The sequence below is a fragment of the Meriones unguiculatus genome, chromosome 16 (assembly GCF_030254825.1).
Source record: "Meriones unguiculatus strain TT.TT164.6M chromosome 16, Bangor_MerUng_6.1, whole genome shotgun sequence".
NCBI lineage: Eukaryota > Metazoa > Chordata > Mammalia > Rodentia > Muridae > Meriones > Meriones unguiculatus.
In genome coordinates, this window is record NC_083363.1 from 11,182,099 (window position 1) to 11,199,342 (window position 17,244).

At 53.8% G+C, this 17,244-nt stretch overlaps 1 protein-coding gene across 1 annotated transcript in view; it reads right to left on the bottom strand.

Annotated features, from left to right (window-relative positions):
• Window positions 1-4,469: 4,469 nt before the first annotated feature.
• The window catches only part of Bcr (BCR activator of RhoGEF and GTPase), a 110,943-nt gene continuing 98,168 nt past the window's right edge, over window positions 4,470-17,244 (bottom strand). Inside the window, exons 17-23 of the mRNA XM_021646061.2 lie at window positions 14,419-14,478; window positions 13,072-13,181; window positions 11,329-11,468; window positions 8,970-9,104; window positions 7,894-7,999; window positions 7,424-7,586; window positions 4,470-7,124 (exon numbers count right to left, since the gene is read on the bottom strand). Of these exons, the coding sequence (XP_021501736.1) occupies window positions 7,035-7,124; window positions 7,424-7,586; window positions 7,894-7,999; window positions 8,970-9,104; window positions 11,329-11,468; window positions 13,072-13,181; window positions 14,419-14,478 (804 nt within the window). The 3' untranslated portion in view covers window positions 4,470-7,034. The remainder of the gene's footprint in view (window positions 7,125-7,423; window positions 7,587-7,893; window positions 8,000-8,969; window positions 9,105-11,328; window positions 11,469-13,071; window positions 13,182-14,418; window positions 14,479-17,244) is intronic.

Sequence of the window (17,244 nt, forward strand, 5' to 3'; positions counted from 1 at the left end):
CTGTATGTGTGGAGAAAGCTACTCCCACAAGCCACAGGTTTCTATTGAAAATTCTAGTACCAGGTGTGTGTTATCTCCCGACTTCTCGGCCAGGGAGACCCCTTTGGGCATCCCAAGCTGTTGCCACTGTCCCTGATTGCCCGCCAGCCCTGGATGGTAGGTACGTCTCCATTTCTGAAGACACCAGACACTTTGGTCGCGGGCATAGAGAAAGCGTCTTCCTGACTGGCTAGCTTTCGCGGTGGTGCAGGGGCCACCCAGACTGCTAGGGGACAAAGTTCTCCCCTGTCTCGCACAGCTGGAGACCTGTCGTCCTGCACCACTGACCCGCCAGGCAGCCCGGGCCCTCTGGGGGGACAGTTGTGGGGTAACAGCTTTCTGACTGGATTTGAGGTCTGCCACACAGTAGGGGCAGTCACACCTGCTACTGGAAACCTGCCCCAAAGCCCACGGCCAGGGAGGTTACACGCCTCAGTGGCAAGGCTGGCACTGTGGTTTTATCAAACGGACGCATTGGGCCTATCAAAAAGCCTTAGTATTTACGCCCATAGGTGAGTTAGTGCTGCTCCCAATGCTGGCCAGACCATCTTTTTGCAGCGGGCAGCGGTTACCAGGGAGATGATTACTCCAAATGCCAAGAATAAGGAGCGGTTGAGTGCATCCCCTCCAAGGCTCCAAGCACACGAGGGAAGACTGGATGGAGAGACAGGAGGGAAGGCATCGAGTTTTGAAGACCGCTGTCCTCCTGATGTGACCCGGCCATTGCACTTAAGAACTCACAGCAAGCCGGGCAGTGCTGCTGCACGCCTGTAATCCCAGCACTCGGGAGGCAGAGGCAGGTGGATCTCTGGGAGTTCGAGGCCAGCCTGGTCTACAGAGCTAGTTCAAGGACAGCAAGGGCTACACAGAGTAATCCAACAACAATAGCAAAAACTTCACAGCTGTGCTGTGCTTATTATCTGTACAAGATGGTGCCTGCGAACGGCCTGCTGTGGAAAGGGAAGTTTCGGGCAGTTAAGAATTGCAATGGGGAGGAGCTTATGAGACTGGTTCTTCCCTTGAGAATCTATAGGCAGCTAACTGTTGCCTGGGGAAGGGTGTAACCAGTGGTGAGTTGCCAGGGTTCCTGCCCATAAACCCTTATCCCTGTTCCTGTAAGCAACCCTAATTAAATTCATCGAGTCACACGCACATACACACACATTGGGAAAACAAGGTATCAGCAGAGGTGGGAAGGGGCAAGAGAGGGAAATGAGGACGAGTATGACTGAAACAAATGATCCACATGTATGAAATGTTATAGTGAAACCGTTATTATTTATAGTTGATACATATCAAACATTAAATTAAAAACCCATCTTTGGGAATCGGGACGTAGCTCGGGGGTAAGGCGCATGCTTAGTGTGTGCAAGGCGCTAGATCTGATCTCCAGCCGACACCGACACACACCTCGCCCTTCCAGGTAGGGTCCACCGATGTCGGAGCCAACGGCAGCCCTGGTGAATACCTCTCTCCCTCCGCAGTGCTAGGGATGGAGTCCGGGGCCTGAGTCTTGGGCAAGCACTGAATCACTGACCCACATTTCCAACTCTCCTGCTCTCTGAGGACTAGAAAGGAGCTGTTTGTGAGGCGAAGGTGATGAATTCCAAACACCCCCGAGAGGTGTGTGGATTGGGACTGGCAGGGAACCAAGGCTAGAGAGTGTGTGGACACAAGGACAGACAGGATGAGGTGAGTGCGGACACTGCTGGAGAGGGCACTCGGTGCTTTCTCAGGGCCTCTGTGAGGGCAGCCGGTGGGAGAAGAGGGGCAGCCCTCTCTGTTTGCCTCACTGGCTTCTGCCCCTCTCCATTCGGCTCTGATTGATGTGCCTTGACTTGCAGGTCATGATATTAGTTTCATGTGGTGGTGCCGGAAATGTCTCAACCACAGGGCTCTAGAAAACCAGGATCCTGTCTTCTCTCACAGTTGTAGAAGCCAGAAGTGCCGAATGAATCTGTTGGTGGGTGGGTTCCTTCTGGGTGCTCTGGGTAGAATTCTGGTCCAGGCCTCTCTCTTCCGTGCCCACCCGCAACCTTGGCAAATCTGACATGTCATTTTTACCCCACCTCCATTGTCACTAGCTAGCCCAAGCTAGAGGAGCCCTTCCCAAGTTCTGTACACAGGACAAGCATGTAGATTAAGTCACTAAGTAAGGAAGCACCTCAAGTACTTTTGTACTTAGAGATGAGGCCCAAGGAACTCTGAGGCCTTTCTTGGACAGTTATTACCATCCAACACCTGCTGGGTTCCGGGGTCTTCTCACTGTTTCCCCCACTCTCTCCCCGGGGAACTGGTGCCTTTTCTAACTCAGCTATGCACGAGATGTGACCCATCCCTCACCATGCCTGTCATCCTCACATCCCTGGCTGGCCTTTTTGTAAGATCTGGGGTGGACGCAGGGCCCTCCCCGGAAGTTGACCATGGGCTTGTCAGTTCTTGCCCACTCCCATCAGGCCAGATGGGATGGATCCAAACCCCAACGGCTTCCTTTGTCCCCTGCCAGGACCTTGCTCCAGTCTCGCTGGCCTGTGGGCACTGCTCCAGCGGAAGCCGTTTGGGCCTCTTCAAGAGCACTCTGTCACCCCCTCACTCCTTTTTTCCTGTTTATCTCTCCAGAACTATTTGCATCAGCCCATCTTCAGGCTCTGCGAAACTTCCTTTAAAGGCCACTGGGACGCTGGGGTGGGAGGCGTCACGAAAGTCCTTTTGCGGTTTCTGTATGACTTTGATAGGTCATGATGCTAGGAAGTATCAGCCCTTGAGCCACATTCATACACGCCATTTTGTTTGCATCAAGGCTGGCAGCTGAGGTCTCAACCTAGCAGGAAGCTGGTACGTTTGGGGACAGAGAGCCAAGCCAGCCCCCAGCATCTGTTCACAGGCAGGATATGGGATGCTATGCAGAATGGGGTTACTCCATTTTCCTCCAGACCAGTGGTCCTCAGCCTTCCTGATGCTGTGACTTTAATACGGTTCCTCATGTTGTGCTGACCACCAACCATAAAATCATTTTTGTTGCTACTTCCTAACTGCAATTCGGTATCTGATGTGCGGCCCCTATGAACATGTCCTTTGACAATTTCCCCCCCACCCCAGAAGGAGTCATGACCGGCAGTTTGAGAACAACTGCAGAACAACTGCTCTAAGGGATCCTGGAAATGTTGATCAGATCTGAGACGCAGTGAATCACCCTGTCCCCAGGCCATATCACCGGCACTGGTGTGCAAAGACGTGACCCTTGCATACAGAAGCATGGTGAGGAGTCAGCTTCCACCTGAAGAATCAACTCCTGGTGAGAAATGCAAAAGGGGCCACAAGTGCTCATATGTGTGAGCCAGGCCGCCGACGGACAAGGCCGCCGACTGTAACCTCTTACGGGCTGGACTCAGCCGAACGCTGGTAGAAGGTCTTCGCGATTGCTGTAGCCTCCCGGGAAGGGCAGGGTCCAATGTCAATCCCTGCGCTCCTGGAGTGGGGGCGGGGTGACAGCTGCTCAGGCCTCTCAGAACCCAAGGGTGAGGGTGCAGCTCTGGGGTCATTGGGGTCATCGAGATCAAGTCACCAGGCAACAGGGCGGAAACCCTGTTGCTCCTGACAGCTCATGACCTGCATGGTCACGGAAATGGCTGTGGTGACAGTGAAAGTCCAGGCGGCCTGCAGGCTGGAGGCCACAGTCCACACAAGTCACACTGCTCAGGCGCCCCGCCCCTGGCCATTTATGGTCTCCATCAAGTGGACCTCATTCTAGGGAGCACTGGATTGACCTGACACAGGTATGGTCGGAGAGAAGGCGGTGGTTGACTGATATGGCTAGGCCCCAAGCCACCACCATCAAAAGAGGGTCCCATGGTGATATGCCTGTTGCCGCCAGGCACAGCTCCTGTCCTTTGGGCACACTTCTGGGGCCCAGGCTAGTGCCAGCTAAGAACAGCTACCTCCTCGGCGTGCCATGCAAAGATGAGGGTCTAGCTGGCCCAACCTGCAGTCCCAACAGGCTGAGGGGCCTGAAGCAGGGGTACGGGCCTGGGTGAGAAGCAGGGCCCAGCAAAACGGGCCAGCCTGATAAACCACCCCGCTGCCACCTCTCCCAGCTGCAGGGACACAGAGCCACATTTCCCAGGTGGCTCCTCCTCTTTAGCCAATGCTATGGTCCTTGCCTAAACCGGTGCCCATGCTTGAGGACTCAGTTGTGACTCTGTAGCCTGAAACACTTCACCGATGCCTGCCTGAGGGCCCCCAATTCCACTAAACCAGGACTTCCCACAGTGCCTCATGCAAACCTCCCCTCCCCCACTGACGGCCAGATCTGACTACGACGACGACGACGAGGGCTCTTAGGGCTGCAGCTCCTCGTTTTCCCAAGCCCTAGGAGAGCGGGGGTTTGGAACTCAGAGGCAACGGGCTGACTAGAAACCACCACAACTCTGTAGAAGTCTCAGGAGACTTTAATGAGGGTGTCTGTGGTCCTTCCGGCACAGAGTAGTACAGACAGCTGAGCTCAAAAGCAAGACCGCAGCTAAGAGACCATCAACCCACCGGGGAGGCCAGGCTACCCCCAGGAAGCCAAGGCCCACTGTGCCCAGGACCCAGGTTCCACAGTAAGAAAGTATCGCTTCTTCCTTCAGAGTCTGGCAGCCATGCTCGCTGGGCAGTCCCAGTGTACTCGGGGCTGGCAGTCTCTCCTTGGAGGGAAAGTTGGGCCACCTCACTCCCGAGAACACCACCTATCTTCCAGCCCCACACTGGCATTGCCAGCCTACAGGCCCGCAAGGTGTGAGGCGCTGAGAGGCAGCCCCAGCCACCGCCGCCAATGCCTGATGGCGGAGGAGCACTTCCAGAAGAATGCACAGCCTGTATAAATAAAGCGGACAGAGGATGGGGCCGGGCAGGGGAATGCAAATTGGCACATTGATATATTGCTTTCCAGTTCAGGGCGACAGACGCAAATCAAGAAACAAGGGAGCCGAGCGGGCAGGAACAGCAGTGCTTGCCTTGTAGGGTCAGAGCCATGACATGGGGTGGGCAGCCAAACTAGAGGGGTCCACTGGGTCCAGAAATGCTCAAGAGCAGACCAATGGGCAGCTCTGAAGAAGAAAAAAAGAAAGAGAGAGAGAAAGAAAGAAAGAAAGGAGGAAAAAAAAAGAAAGAAAAAAAGGCCGACCACACAAACACTGTATGCAGACAGAGACCCTCTAGGGTCCTTGGTTTCCTGCCCAACAGCTTGGGCAGGTTCAAGAGCAGACGTTTAGGGGGATGTGTGGCTCTGCCTCTAAGGAATCGCCACCTTCCAGACATGGGAGGGGCCGTGGAGCACGTGACTGGGAGCAGGGGTCCTCATGTGACAAGTCCTGCCTCTGCAGGAGCGGCTGGGCTTCAGGTCTACCAGTCTCTTCTCTCCACCTGCCCACTCCAAGCCCCGTGTACTCCAGCCCTGCACTGTAGTCCTGTCTGGTCCGAAAAGCGCTACGCTGCCAAGGCTGGTCTTGAACTCACGGCAAGTCTGCCTCAGCCTCCCCAGGGTGGGTTTGTACTCTTTTTAAAAATGATGCAAGATCTGTGGATTTTTTTTTTCTTGAAAAGAATTGGTAGTTTCCCCCCTTTCTCTTTTTACTAAGTAGAGACTACCCTGACTCCTGCCCAGGTTCAGGGAGTGTGAGGGTGGGAGGGCATCGGGTGGGCTAGCTTTCATTCTGCAGTGAGGTGGTTGCCCCCACCCCCAGACCTGACTTTCCTAACCTTCTCCTGGTGCTTCTGATGTCCCAGAGACATCAGAGATGACTCCAAACAAAAAGAAAGCTGGATCTTGAAGGAAGACGAAATACTCTCGGGACACGGCCCTCCCGTGGTGCACATTCTCATTTCTTAGTAGGTGTGTGAATCCGTTAGGAAAAAAATTAGAAACTATGTATAAAACTTAAAAATATTCAAGTATCAAAAGCTATTTTGGATCAAAGTTTTTTTGAACAAGCCACTAGAGCAAGCTGCTGCTTTCGGGGTAGAAACTGCTACAAAAGTTAACTTGAGTCTGTTCAGTTGGGAGCGAGGACCGGAAGTAAGTGATCCACACGTGGGACAATGAGGGACAGAGAGAAGAGTCAGAGCCAGGCCGGAGACATCACAGCCTTGTAAGCCAGAAGGGAGAGCTGGCGGCAGGCAGCCAGTAAGGATTGGTGGACACAGCCACTCTCCCTGAAGGCGGATTGTAAGGTGCATCACCAGGGCCTCGACTCCCCCCGTGTCTGGTCCCCGGACACTCCCGGGCCTCGGTGGGGCCTACTCCTGAGAAGTGCAGAAATAGCAAAACACCAAGAGTGTCAGAAAACAGGAGCCTGACCTACTTCTGCACAGACAACCTAGAGAGACAAAGCGAACAGCAAGCAGTCGAGATGCTACAGTGTTGACTCAGCGTCTCCAGCCCGGTTCCGTGTACAGCGGGGTCTCCAGGTCAGGGAAAGGGAGATATCCCCACCCACACAGGGACGGGCTGTGGCCCCCACAGATGCAGCAGCAGCAGTGTTTATTCAAGACACAACAGGGAGGGATCTGGCGCTGTCCCTATTCCCCAGAGAGGGTGCATCGGGACAGATGATCCAGTAGAGATTTAAAAAACAAAAAACAAAAAAAAAAAAAACAACAACAAAACAAAAACAAAAAACTCTGATAAATTAGATTCATAAAAACCACTTTCTTCGCCACCTCTTTCCCTTGTATGCAGGCTGGCAGATGGGCTGGCTTGGGGCGCCCTCTGGTGGCAACAAGGGAAAGTTACAGTCTGGGGCCAGCCTGGGGCTTGCAGACACACCTGGACCATTGGCCTAGGCCCCTTGGCCTTTGCTTTGGGTACTTGTCTCTTGGCAGGTGGCCCAGAGCTTGGGAATGGTTAAATTACCCCACAAGAAGGGTCCCATTCCCACTCCGTGGATGGATTCTTTTGTCACAGGTTTACAGGTCATTCTGTAGGCCTCTTTAAGGAGATGAGCGATGCCAGGCCTTTAGACTTCAGTGGAAAACAGGACGCTCTGTCTCTTGCTGTCGGGGGCAGGGATGGCCTCCAGCTGCAGGAAGTACAGCAACACCTGGACCTGTTCCAGCCGAGAAGAGAGGGGCAACGAGTAAGAGGCTGTTGGGGCTGTAGGTGGAAAACCCGTCTTGGCTCACCCAGCTCAGGTACTACAAAGACCCCGTTGGTGATAAGAGCCCCACTATGTGCACTCCAAAGACCAGCCTTGAGCCCTGCAAACCTAGCCAGGTCCAGAGGAAGCCCTTCCTGGCCTGTCAGTGGTAGCGGGTAGGCCTCTGCCGTGGAGGGAGGAATGCCGGGGCCGGCTGAGGCTGCCCGTGTCAAGCCAGGGAAACGTGGACCTCAGCTTGTCTCCTGTACCTGGGACATGACCTCCAGGGACCAGCTGTCGGTCATGGTGATGGGCTGGCTGGGGTTCGCGGGGAGCTTGCTCTCCTTCTCGGAGGGCCGAAGCAGCGTGGGCCCGAAGACTGTGGCGAGGTTGTGCAGCGACATCTTGTTGACCGTCTCCTTTTCGGCCACCCTGTGTGAAGCCAGAGTGCATTCAGGGCAGGTGTCCAGATTCCACCCCCCGGCCTGAGGAGCCTGGGATCTAGAGGATTCAAGGCCTGTGGGCGGCTGGGACAGCACGGGGCCATGATCTGAGAGTAAGGGGCAAACTTCGGCGCCATGCTGGCTGCTGGTTTAACGTCACGGTGTGTGTGTGGGTGTGGGGGAGGGTGGGGGGAGCAGTGGCTTCAGTCCCTACAATGCAACAAAGCTGCAGACTGGGGAGGAGAAAAGCCCCTAGGTGCCTGGGTTCTGGGGTTACGCAGGAGGAGAGGCGTTACCTTTTCAAGTGGTCCAGGAGGAAGAGGAAGGTCAGTAGGTTGGCTTCCGGGAGGGACAGCAGCAGGTTCAGCATGCAGCTCTCCTTCGCCACAGGGTCTGAAAGAGCTAAAGAAGGAGGAAGTTCAGTGTCCAGGGTCACAGCCCGGTGGGAGACCTCTCCCTGGGACGTCAGATGAGACACCCAGAGTCTGTGGTGGAAGGTGCCAGAGTCCAGGCCCTGTCCTTGTCTCAGCTCACACAGCTTAGACTATCCCCACCCCAGGGAGGAGGGCCCTGTGGTTGCTGTTTATGTGCCAATGGGGGACACCTGGAAAGCATTCTCTAATCTCACAGGGCAGCAGCACCCTAGGCACGCGAAGAGCAGTAACCTGAGAGCGGAGGCTTGTGGGTAGGACTGTACTCAAGTGTCACATTCTGCTGCTACTAACATCTGGGAAGAGGTTGAGTTCTGAGGGAAGCAGGCAGACTTGGGACAAGGAGGCCTGGGGGGTTGGACGGCCTCTCTGCCAGCCCCAGGGACTTCCCTTGTTTTCACGAGCACCTTAGGGGCACTTTCATGCCCGAGTCCAGCTCTTCCAGTGAACCGGCCCTACAGCTTGGGTCATCCTAAGGACGGGGTGGGAACTCATGTGTTTTCCTCATGTGCGAGTGGCTACTTTGGGCAACACTCTTCAGGCTGACTGAAGGTCAAGGAGAGGCTTGAATTTCTGCTTGACTGGGCCAAGACCTGGGGTCAGAGGGTTAGGGGTTCCTCTTGGCCTGGCAAGCCATCCACTCCATGTTTCTCACTGAAAGGAGTGCTAGGGCTTCCAGGGTCCCAGAGCTGGATGTAGCCGTGGTGACGCAGGCTGGTCATCTTCTGGCCACACTGACAGGAGAGGGAAGCAGGGAGCCCTTGGAGAACCCACAGCTGGCTTGGTTTTAGTCTCCTACGCTGCACAACCAACTGTCTCAGGTTAGGTTCAAGTGTAGACCAGAAGAGAGAGGAACGGTTATGCTCCCCTCTCCTAACAGTGCCTGCGTAGACAGGAGAAGGGGGGGATGACTCCCACAAGGCTGGGCCACCAATGCTCACCTATGCCTTCTGCGAAGTTAGGGTAGAACTCATCCGTGAAGAGGGGCTCGGGCAGCTCTCGGAAGTAGAGCTTCAGCGTGCCAGCAATGGCATTCACGTCCATCTCGCTCATCATCACCGACACATCCTTGTTATCTGGAAAGAACAGGGAGATGGAGCCTCTGTGTGACTGAGGCCGGGCAGGGCTGTTGGGAAGCAAGGGTATTCCACACTTCTGCCCGTGCCTCTGCTCTGCAGGGCCGCCAGCTGCAGAGCCAGGCAGGCCAGGGCAGAAGGTAGGGTTCACGGAGCCTGGGTAGGAATTGGGCGACTCTGTTCTGAACAGCTACACGGGTAGCAGCTTGTGACATGAAGGTACTGGGATTATTCAGGTCATTTTCATGGTCACACTGGGTGTTTCCTTCGGACTTGGGTAGCCACTGGCTCTCTGCATCAGAGAGCAGGTGTTGTGGCTTGAATGAAGACAGCCCCCACGGACACACAGGGGCTGGCATTATTGGGGGTGTGACGTTGGAGGACGTGTGCTACACGGGGTGGGCCTTGAGGTTGTAGAGGCACAGCTCACTCTCTTCCTGCTGCCTGACAAAGAACTCTCAGCTAACTCTCCAACACCATGTCTGTCTGCACGCCACCATGCTTCCTGCCATGACGGTAATGGACTAAACCTCAGAACTGTAAGCCAGCCCCCGATTAAATGCTTTCCTTTGTAAGAGCTGCTGTGGTCATGACATCTCTTCACAGCACTACAAACCCTAAGACAGAAGGCCTACTCTGGTTGCCCGGGGAAGCTGAAGGGACAGCAAAGCTCCTTAAGGGGAGCTAGGTCTTTGATGTCTCAGGTGAGGAGGTGGCAAAAAGTCTCTGCAAGTACAATGTCCTGCTGAGTCCTGCTTCTGTCTGCTTGTTCTTTGAGGATGTTGGCTAAAGGACCCTGAGCTGCTTGCTTTTTGTCAAGTTGAAACAAATATATCAAAGTTTCAACTCATATATCTGAGAAGAGGGAACCTCAACTGGGAAGATGCCTGTGTAAGACTGGCATGCATGCGTTTCCTGACTGACGATTGCTGTGCCAGGGTCTAGACCGTTGTGGGCAGTGGCATCCTTGGACAGGTGGTCCTGGGGTGTGTAAGAAGGGAGACTGGGCAAGCCACAAGGAACAAGCGAGTAAGCAGCATCCCTCCATGGCTTCTGCTTCACTTTCTGTCTCCCAGTTCCTGCCTTCAGCTCCTGCCCTGACTTCCCATCATGACAGATGGTGACCCAAGCGTCGTAACCTAAACCCTTTCCTCCCCAAGTTGCTTTTAGGCTTGGTGTTTTATCTCGGCAAGAGAAACCTTAACTAAGCCTGAGCCTCTGAGGATCTCAAGGTCCTTGCTTAGCATTTGGGACAGTTCTGTCTCCCGGGCAGAGTGTGAGGGGTTTGGGGACAGGTAGGAGTAAGACAGCCTCAGTAAAAATCGGGTCATATCCACGCCACTGTCCCATACCACCCTCAAGTGGGCTACCGTCAAATTATACTGTGACTTAACATCTCCTGTTCTCTCCAAGGCATCAGGAAACATCCCCCAGCAGACCATGGTCCAGCTTGGTGGATATGGCCAGACATCTGAAGGACTCATCTATTCTCTTTTTAAAGGGTCACTTGTTATTTTTACATTTATGTGTGCCTGAATGGGTTAACGCACGGGACCTGCATGCAGGATCAGACAGAGGCCAGAAGGGGCCGCTGGAACCCCAGAACTAGTTACAGGTGGTTGTAAACTGTATTGTGGGTGCTGGGAACCGATCCTGGGTCCTGTGCAAGAGCAGAATGTGCTCCCCCCTAAGCCACCTGGCCAGTCTTTCCTTTGAGGTGTAAATTTTCCAGCAGGGCCTGAACTCCTGGGCCCGAGTGATTCGGTCTCAATCTCCTGAGTAGCTGGAACCACAGAGGTTAACATCAACATGCCCAGACCACCCTATCTCTCAAATCTTTTCATTTTATATATTTCCTTTTGAGACGGGGTCTTGTTCTTCAGTTCTCAGTGACCTTGATTTGCAGCAATCCTCCTGCCTCTACCTCCCAAATCCTGGGATTATAGGTGTGCTAATTATCATCAGTCAGTTAGTCATCTATCTGACACAGGGACTCACTATGTAGCTAAAGCTGGCTGGCCTGGAACTCACTGTGTAGCCCAGGCTAGCCTGAAAGTATCCTCCCGGCCTATCCTCCCGAATGCTAGGTTATAGGGTCATAATCGTTTGTCTTCTACACTTAAGAAATAGAACAGTGAGGAAGGGAAAGGTAGACAGTGACACGGGAGGCCCTCTGGGAGTCTTGGTGTGGACACCTGTTCCATGCTGCCCAGGCAATACTCACTGACATCAAAGGCCGCCTTCAGTGCCTGGATGTCTGTGGCCACCCCGGACACTCGGTAGATGCCCACCTCCTCCATCCCCCGGCGCTCGATCTCCTCCACACACTGGCGCACGATGTAGGGTACCTTGGAGCGCTCTCTCCTGCAAGGGGAAGAGAAGGTGTGTAGAGTCTGAGGCGACTCACATAACCTCAGCCGAGCTTCCTTCCCTTCCTGCTGTGAGCTCTCGGGTCTGCTGCAGACATTTGATCAGGCACTTTCCAAGAACCCGAAGCATCCAATCATGCTGCAGGTTACCCAAGACCCTCAGGGGAAGGTCAGGAGGCTGTGCTGTTTTCTTCCCCACTGCTGGAGGGCACTCAGGGCATACCTCACAGATGATAGGGAAGTACCCTGAGCCATGTGCCCAACCTAGGAGGCCTTTCTAGGAGACACTGACCTACGAAGCACAGATCCTGGGCTGCGAATGAACCAAAGCTTAATTTAAGAGAGTCCTGAGAAAGACCCTCACTTTTGAGACAGGAAGTTAAACCGGGTATTGGCCCAGACTCCTGACTGCTATGCAGTAAATCCCGCGAGGCTCTCCGACAGCTGAGCCTTGCACAGGGCAGACGCTTGCATCTGCTGTGTCCTGGCTAGTGTTATGTCAGCTTGACACAAGCTAGAGTTATCTGAAAGGAGGGACCCTCAACTGAGAGAATACCTCCATGAGATCCAGGTGCAATGCACTTTTTAAATTAGTGACCAATGGGAGAGGACCCGCCGATGGTGGGTGGGGCCATCCCTGGGCTGGTGGTCCTGGGTTCTATGAGAAAGCAGGCTGAGCAAGCTGTGATGAGCAAGCCAGGAAGCAGCACCCCTCCATGGCCTCTGCATCAGCTCCTGCCTCCAGGATCCTGCCCTGTTTGAGTTCTTGTCCTCATTCCTTTCAGTGATGAACAGTGATGTAGAAGCATAAGCCAAACGAGGATTCTGCTCCCTCCCCAAGTTTCTTTGGTCATAGTGTTTCATCCCAGCAATAGAAACCCAAGACACATACAGATCTTTAGGGTTACCCTGAGGTAACCTTGTCATTTTAAATGCTTTCTCTCATGACAATCTCTGCAACAACTGGTACAACTCTGGACCCAGAAGGCTTCAAAGACACAATCCAGGGCTACGTGGAGGCACGGACTTAGTTTTACTTAGAGCTGGCCTCAAAAACACAAGCAGGTCCTTTCCAAGCCCCAATTATGTAGTTCCATGGGAGAGGCAAGGGGTGCCTTCCTCCCCAAAGTACACATCCTTATTTTCTGCAAAGAGCTTGGAAGCAGAACCCCTCAAAGGATAAGAGTGTTTGGACACATGTCAGCTCCCCGGGCAACGAGTGATGCAGTCAGTATTCCATCCTGGGGAAGCGCAGGAAGTCTGGGAGGAAGTGGCCCGTATGCCAGAGAATTATCCTCAGACTAACAAACAGGCGTCTCCTGGCAACAGACTCATGACAAAGAGCAGAGGGTCCAACTCTACAGGAACCCAGGACCATAATAATATTTATTCCCAGTGAGGGAAGGAAGCAAGTCCTGCACTTGGGGAGTCCCAGACCACCAGGTGAGGACATTCCTGAACTGGCTTTACAACCAACAAACAGACGTGGCTAAGCAGGGACTCACAATCCTCCCTGGTGCGCCCCCCCCCCCCGCAGACTTTCCCTCAGCCATGGTGCCGAATGCCCTCCGAGAACAAGCGTGCCTTTCCCCACTCACTTTGTGACCACGGCAATCTTGACCCCGAAGACCCCCGTCTGTCTGCGTGAAGGCATCCTTTTGAGGCTGAACTCCCTGCTTGTGAACTTGACCGACAGCTTCACCTCGATCTGCAGGAGAAAGGAAGGGCGTGGGTCCCTCCTGCTCTGGAGCTCATGGCCTGGAGATCTCAGGGCCCCCGAAGGACCTAGCCCAACCAACCTTTTCACCTCTAGGCAAACAGGTCAAGGTCTCAGAGGGAGGTAGAAGGCGGCCTTGTGCTCAGTAAGGAGCGGGGTGGGGGTGTGTGTGGGGTGTCAAGTCCTTTATGTCTTTACTTCTCTACAGTTTCCTCCAACATCCTCATGGGTTCCTTTGCTTCCTCTCTCTCTCTCTCTCTCTCTCTGAGATAGGGTTTCTCTGTGTAGCCTTGGCTGTCCTGGACTCGTTTTATAGACCTGGCTGTCCTCAGACTCATGGAGATCCACCTGCCTCTGCCTCCCTGAGTGCTGGGATTACAGGTGTGTGCCACGTGCCCAGTTTTCTTTTTAAAATACACTCCTACTACTAAAGTAGATGGGGCTGGAGTGCGTAGCTTTGTGGTAGTGCCCACACTCACTACGTGTAAGGTACTGGGTTCAATTCAAAGCATCAGGATGAAGCAAAACCAAACCAAAGGACTCTACCACTTCCCTGTCCCAAAGACCCCACCACACACACACACACACACACACACAGGAACAGGTCAAACATCCCAATCAGGAAACCTGAGTCGTTCCAAAACTGTCAACTTTCTGGGCTCTAACATGATACATGAGGAAGCCTCCACCCCCAGCTGACCTCCTAACGAGGTTAAGATGCATAAAATTACTACCACCCCCACAGTTATGCATATGCTAGATCTAAAATAATACATAATCGTAAATCTCATATTTATAGTTGGGGCCCATGTCCAAGGCTGCTTATGTACATGCAAATATCCCATAATCAGAAAAAAGTGTGGGAGGGGTCTCTAGTCCCATTTTCCTGGGGATAGATTTTTCTGAGCTAGCCAAGGACCATGGCAGTGGACTTTAGGTAGTCTGTGAGATGTGATCCCAGGACCCCTAGCACCACACAGGTCTTTCTTCCAGGTCGGCGTGCAGCCTGACCACCAAATGGAGAGGGTCTCCTCCCATGTCCTGGGTTCTTGCTCTGGAGGGCTCCCCTGTGCCCAGCACTCCTGCTAATGTGGGTTTCCTTTCCTCCTCCCCCTCCTCTACCGCTCTCGCCTCAGGCTTAGCCTCCTTCTGATCCATCTGGATGGAACTGGGTCTGCTCCACCTCTCAGTGGGAAACAGACACAAACAGAGCCCTGTGGGCACTTACCCCATTCATGTCAATGACAGTCCGCTGCCAGTCTCTGTCCTGTAGGGTTTGCGGGTCCAGCTGAAACCAAAGATGTGTGATTACAAAAGGCCCTCAGGTCTGCTCGGAGGCTGTGCCTGGCGATGGCCACCCCAGCTGCTGTTCTGAACTCTACCTGGGAAGGAGTCCGACTGCAGCAAGAGAGGACGGGCCCGTTAGAAAGCCCCGGAACCTCAGGATGCTACAGCTCATAGCCAGAAGCCCCACCAGGTGGAGCCTAAGTCCTTCTTCCCTTTGCTAGAGGCACTGCTAGGTCTGAACAGAGGGCAATCAATGGCTGTAAAGACTAACTGCAGCAGTGACTGTGAGAGGGTGTCAAGAGCTGCCAGTCCTGCTTTCTCTCTGGACTGTGCCCAGAAGGTTACAGAATGCCACCCCAATCAGACAGGAGCTTCACCGTACCCTTCTAACTTTGACTTCTGCAGAGCACCATCCGGCAGCCAGTCTGTAGGAACCCACCATTTATTCACCGGAATAAGCAGTCTTCCTAATTGCTGAGTGCCCCTGACCTTCGGAAGCTCTGCCTCCCGCTCCTGATGAGCGCCCATCAGCTACCACAGGAGGCTACGGCAAGGCCACCAGGGAGGCTAGATAAACAAGCACCCAGGAGCCTTTTGAAGATACGCTATCGCTGTTGAGGACTGGGTCTGCCCTAAACCCTGGTTTTTATCCCTAGTACCCCCAAATCAGGGGTTCCTTCTACAAAGAACTAAGCTCCTTTCAGGGTGGGAGTCTGTGGCATGGGGCATCTCCCTGCCCTGGCATCGAAGCTCCTGGGAGGAATCCCAGGGTCCACCACCTGTCTCGGCTGCCCGAGGATAGTGCCCCTCCCTTCCTTCTTCAAAAGCAGGCTGAGTAAGACAAATCCTTCCCTTTCCATCTCAGGACGGTAATAATGGGAACCCCGCTCCCCTAGAAACCCAGGACCAGCAAAGGCCATGGATGAGTGGTCCTAAGCCTGAGCAGAAGGGTGAGGAGAGCAGCCATCTCAGATGTCTGGTTCCGTCCCCTCCTAGCCTGCCTGGGATTCCCAGGCCCTGACTGGCCCACCTTGCCCCTGCACACCAGACATCGGATGTGGGTCCACAGGGCGGTGCCTCGGACACACAGCTGTTTTTCAGCGGAGGCTATCCGGCTCCGGCTTGCCCGGCGGGGGTAGAAAAACCGAATGAGACCCTGCATGGCAATGGGGGTTCAGGCGACAAGAGGCTCGTGGAGCTGAGCAGTAGGACAGTGGGGAGTTCCTGGCCCCGTCTCCTTTTGAGCAGCCTCCCGGGGAAGCTCCGCCCTACTGCTGGGCCAGCCAAGGTCACAGTTTCCCATCACCCTTACATTCCTTTTTTTTTTTTTTTTTTGGCCAGTATATGGGAAAAACAGCTCCTGCTCCAAAGTCTATTGGTTACGGGAATTCAGATATGTCACAGTCTCCTTTTAGGCCCGAGTCTCCTTTTCAAGTGGGTGGTTTCCTGTGATCCAAATTTAGAGACACTGAGTAACATGTGTGTGTGTGTGTTACTGTTCAGTCCACTTCAAGCCGGCTGTGTCCCGAAAGGCCGGCAGATACCTCCAAATCACATGCACCGCCTCCTAAGGAATGGGGGCAGACAGCATAGCGAATACTGACCCTGTTCCTGCAGGCAAGCTGCTGGGCCCTTGCTGATCGGGACGCGGTCCGCTCTCGAGCACCAAGGTCTGGCATCTAACTAAACCTAGAGCTGCTGGCGTCAGGCCCCCAATTGGCAGCTTATGTTGGTGTCTGGGCACTCAACCTTCACAGCAGCCTCAAACGGGTGAATTTTTCTCAAAGAACAGAACGCGCTTAGAGCAGAAACCATGTGAAGAATAACAGGACAAGGAGGGCCCGGCGACACCACAGACAGCATCCAAGGCCGGCACGCTTTCCCACACAGTTATTTAAAGTTCCAGAAAAACAAACAAGCAAGAGACTGGGATTTGGAAAACCGATGACTGTGTGTGTGTGTGTGTGTGTGTGTGTGTGTGTGTGTGTGTGTTGGGGGGGTCATAGGAGTGGGGCTGTCAAACAGAAGTGCCACTGTAGTTCCAGGGTGCCACCGCTCCACTGGCAATGCAAGGCCAGCATGTGTGTTCATATAGGGGTCTCGGAGGGGCAACCTGTATCACCACTGTCTCCCTGGGACTCTGAAGAACAGCTGTGGCCAACGGGTCTGGTTAATGCCTAGAAAACTGCCTGGTTCACACCAGGGCAGGCTGGGGGAAATCTAAGTTCAACTAGGGCAGACACGGAATGGGTCCTGGAGCCTCCTCTATCTGTGACCGGAACTGTCCCTACTGACTTAGACTGAGCAAGGGGTCACAACAGCACCAATCCACAAGAAGGGTGAAAGCCAGCCTAGTGACCAAAGAAACAAAAGTGGCCATGACAGGATCATTTTATTTAGCTACTGTTGATGACACCAAGAAGCACATGACCCCTAAAACAGTCAGTGGGCAGTGGTAGTGCAAGCCTTTAGTTCCAGCACTTGGGCGGCAGAGGCAGATGGATCTCTGTGAGTTCAAGGCCAGCCTGGTCTACAGGGTGAGTTCTAGGACAGCCAGGGCTACACAGAGACACCCTGTCTCTGAAAACCAACCAACCAACCAACCAACCAACCAACCTAACCAACCAACTAACCAATCCCAACTCCTCCCAGACAAAAACAATACAGTCACAGAACACTACCTCTGGCATGATTTTATTGATATGAAATATGCAGAATGGACAAAAACTCTAAAGACAAAAGGTATTATTACCCAGAAGGCTCTGTG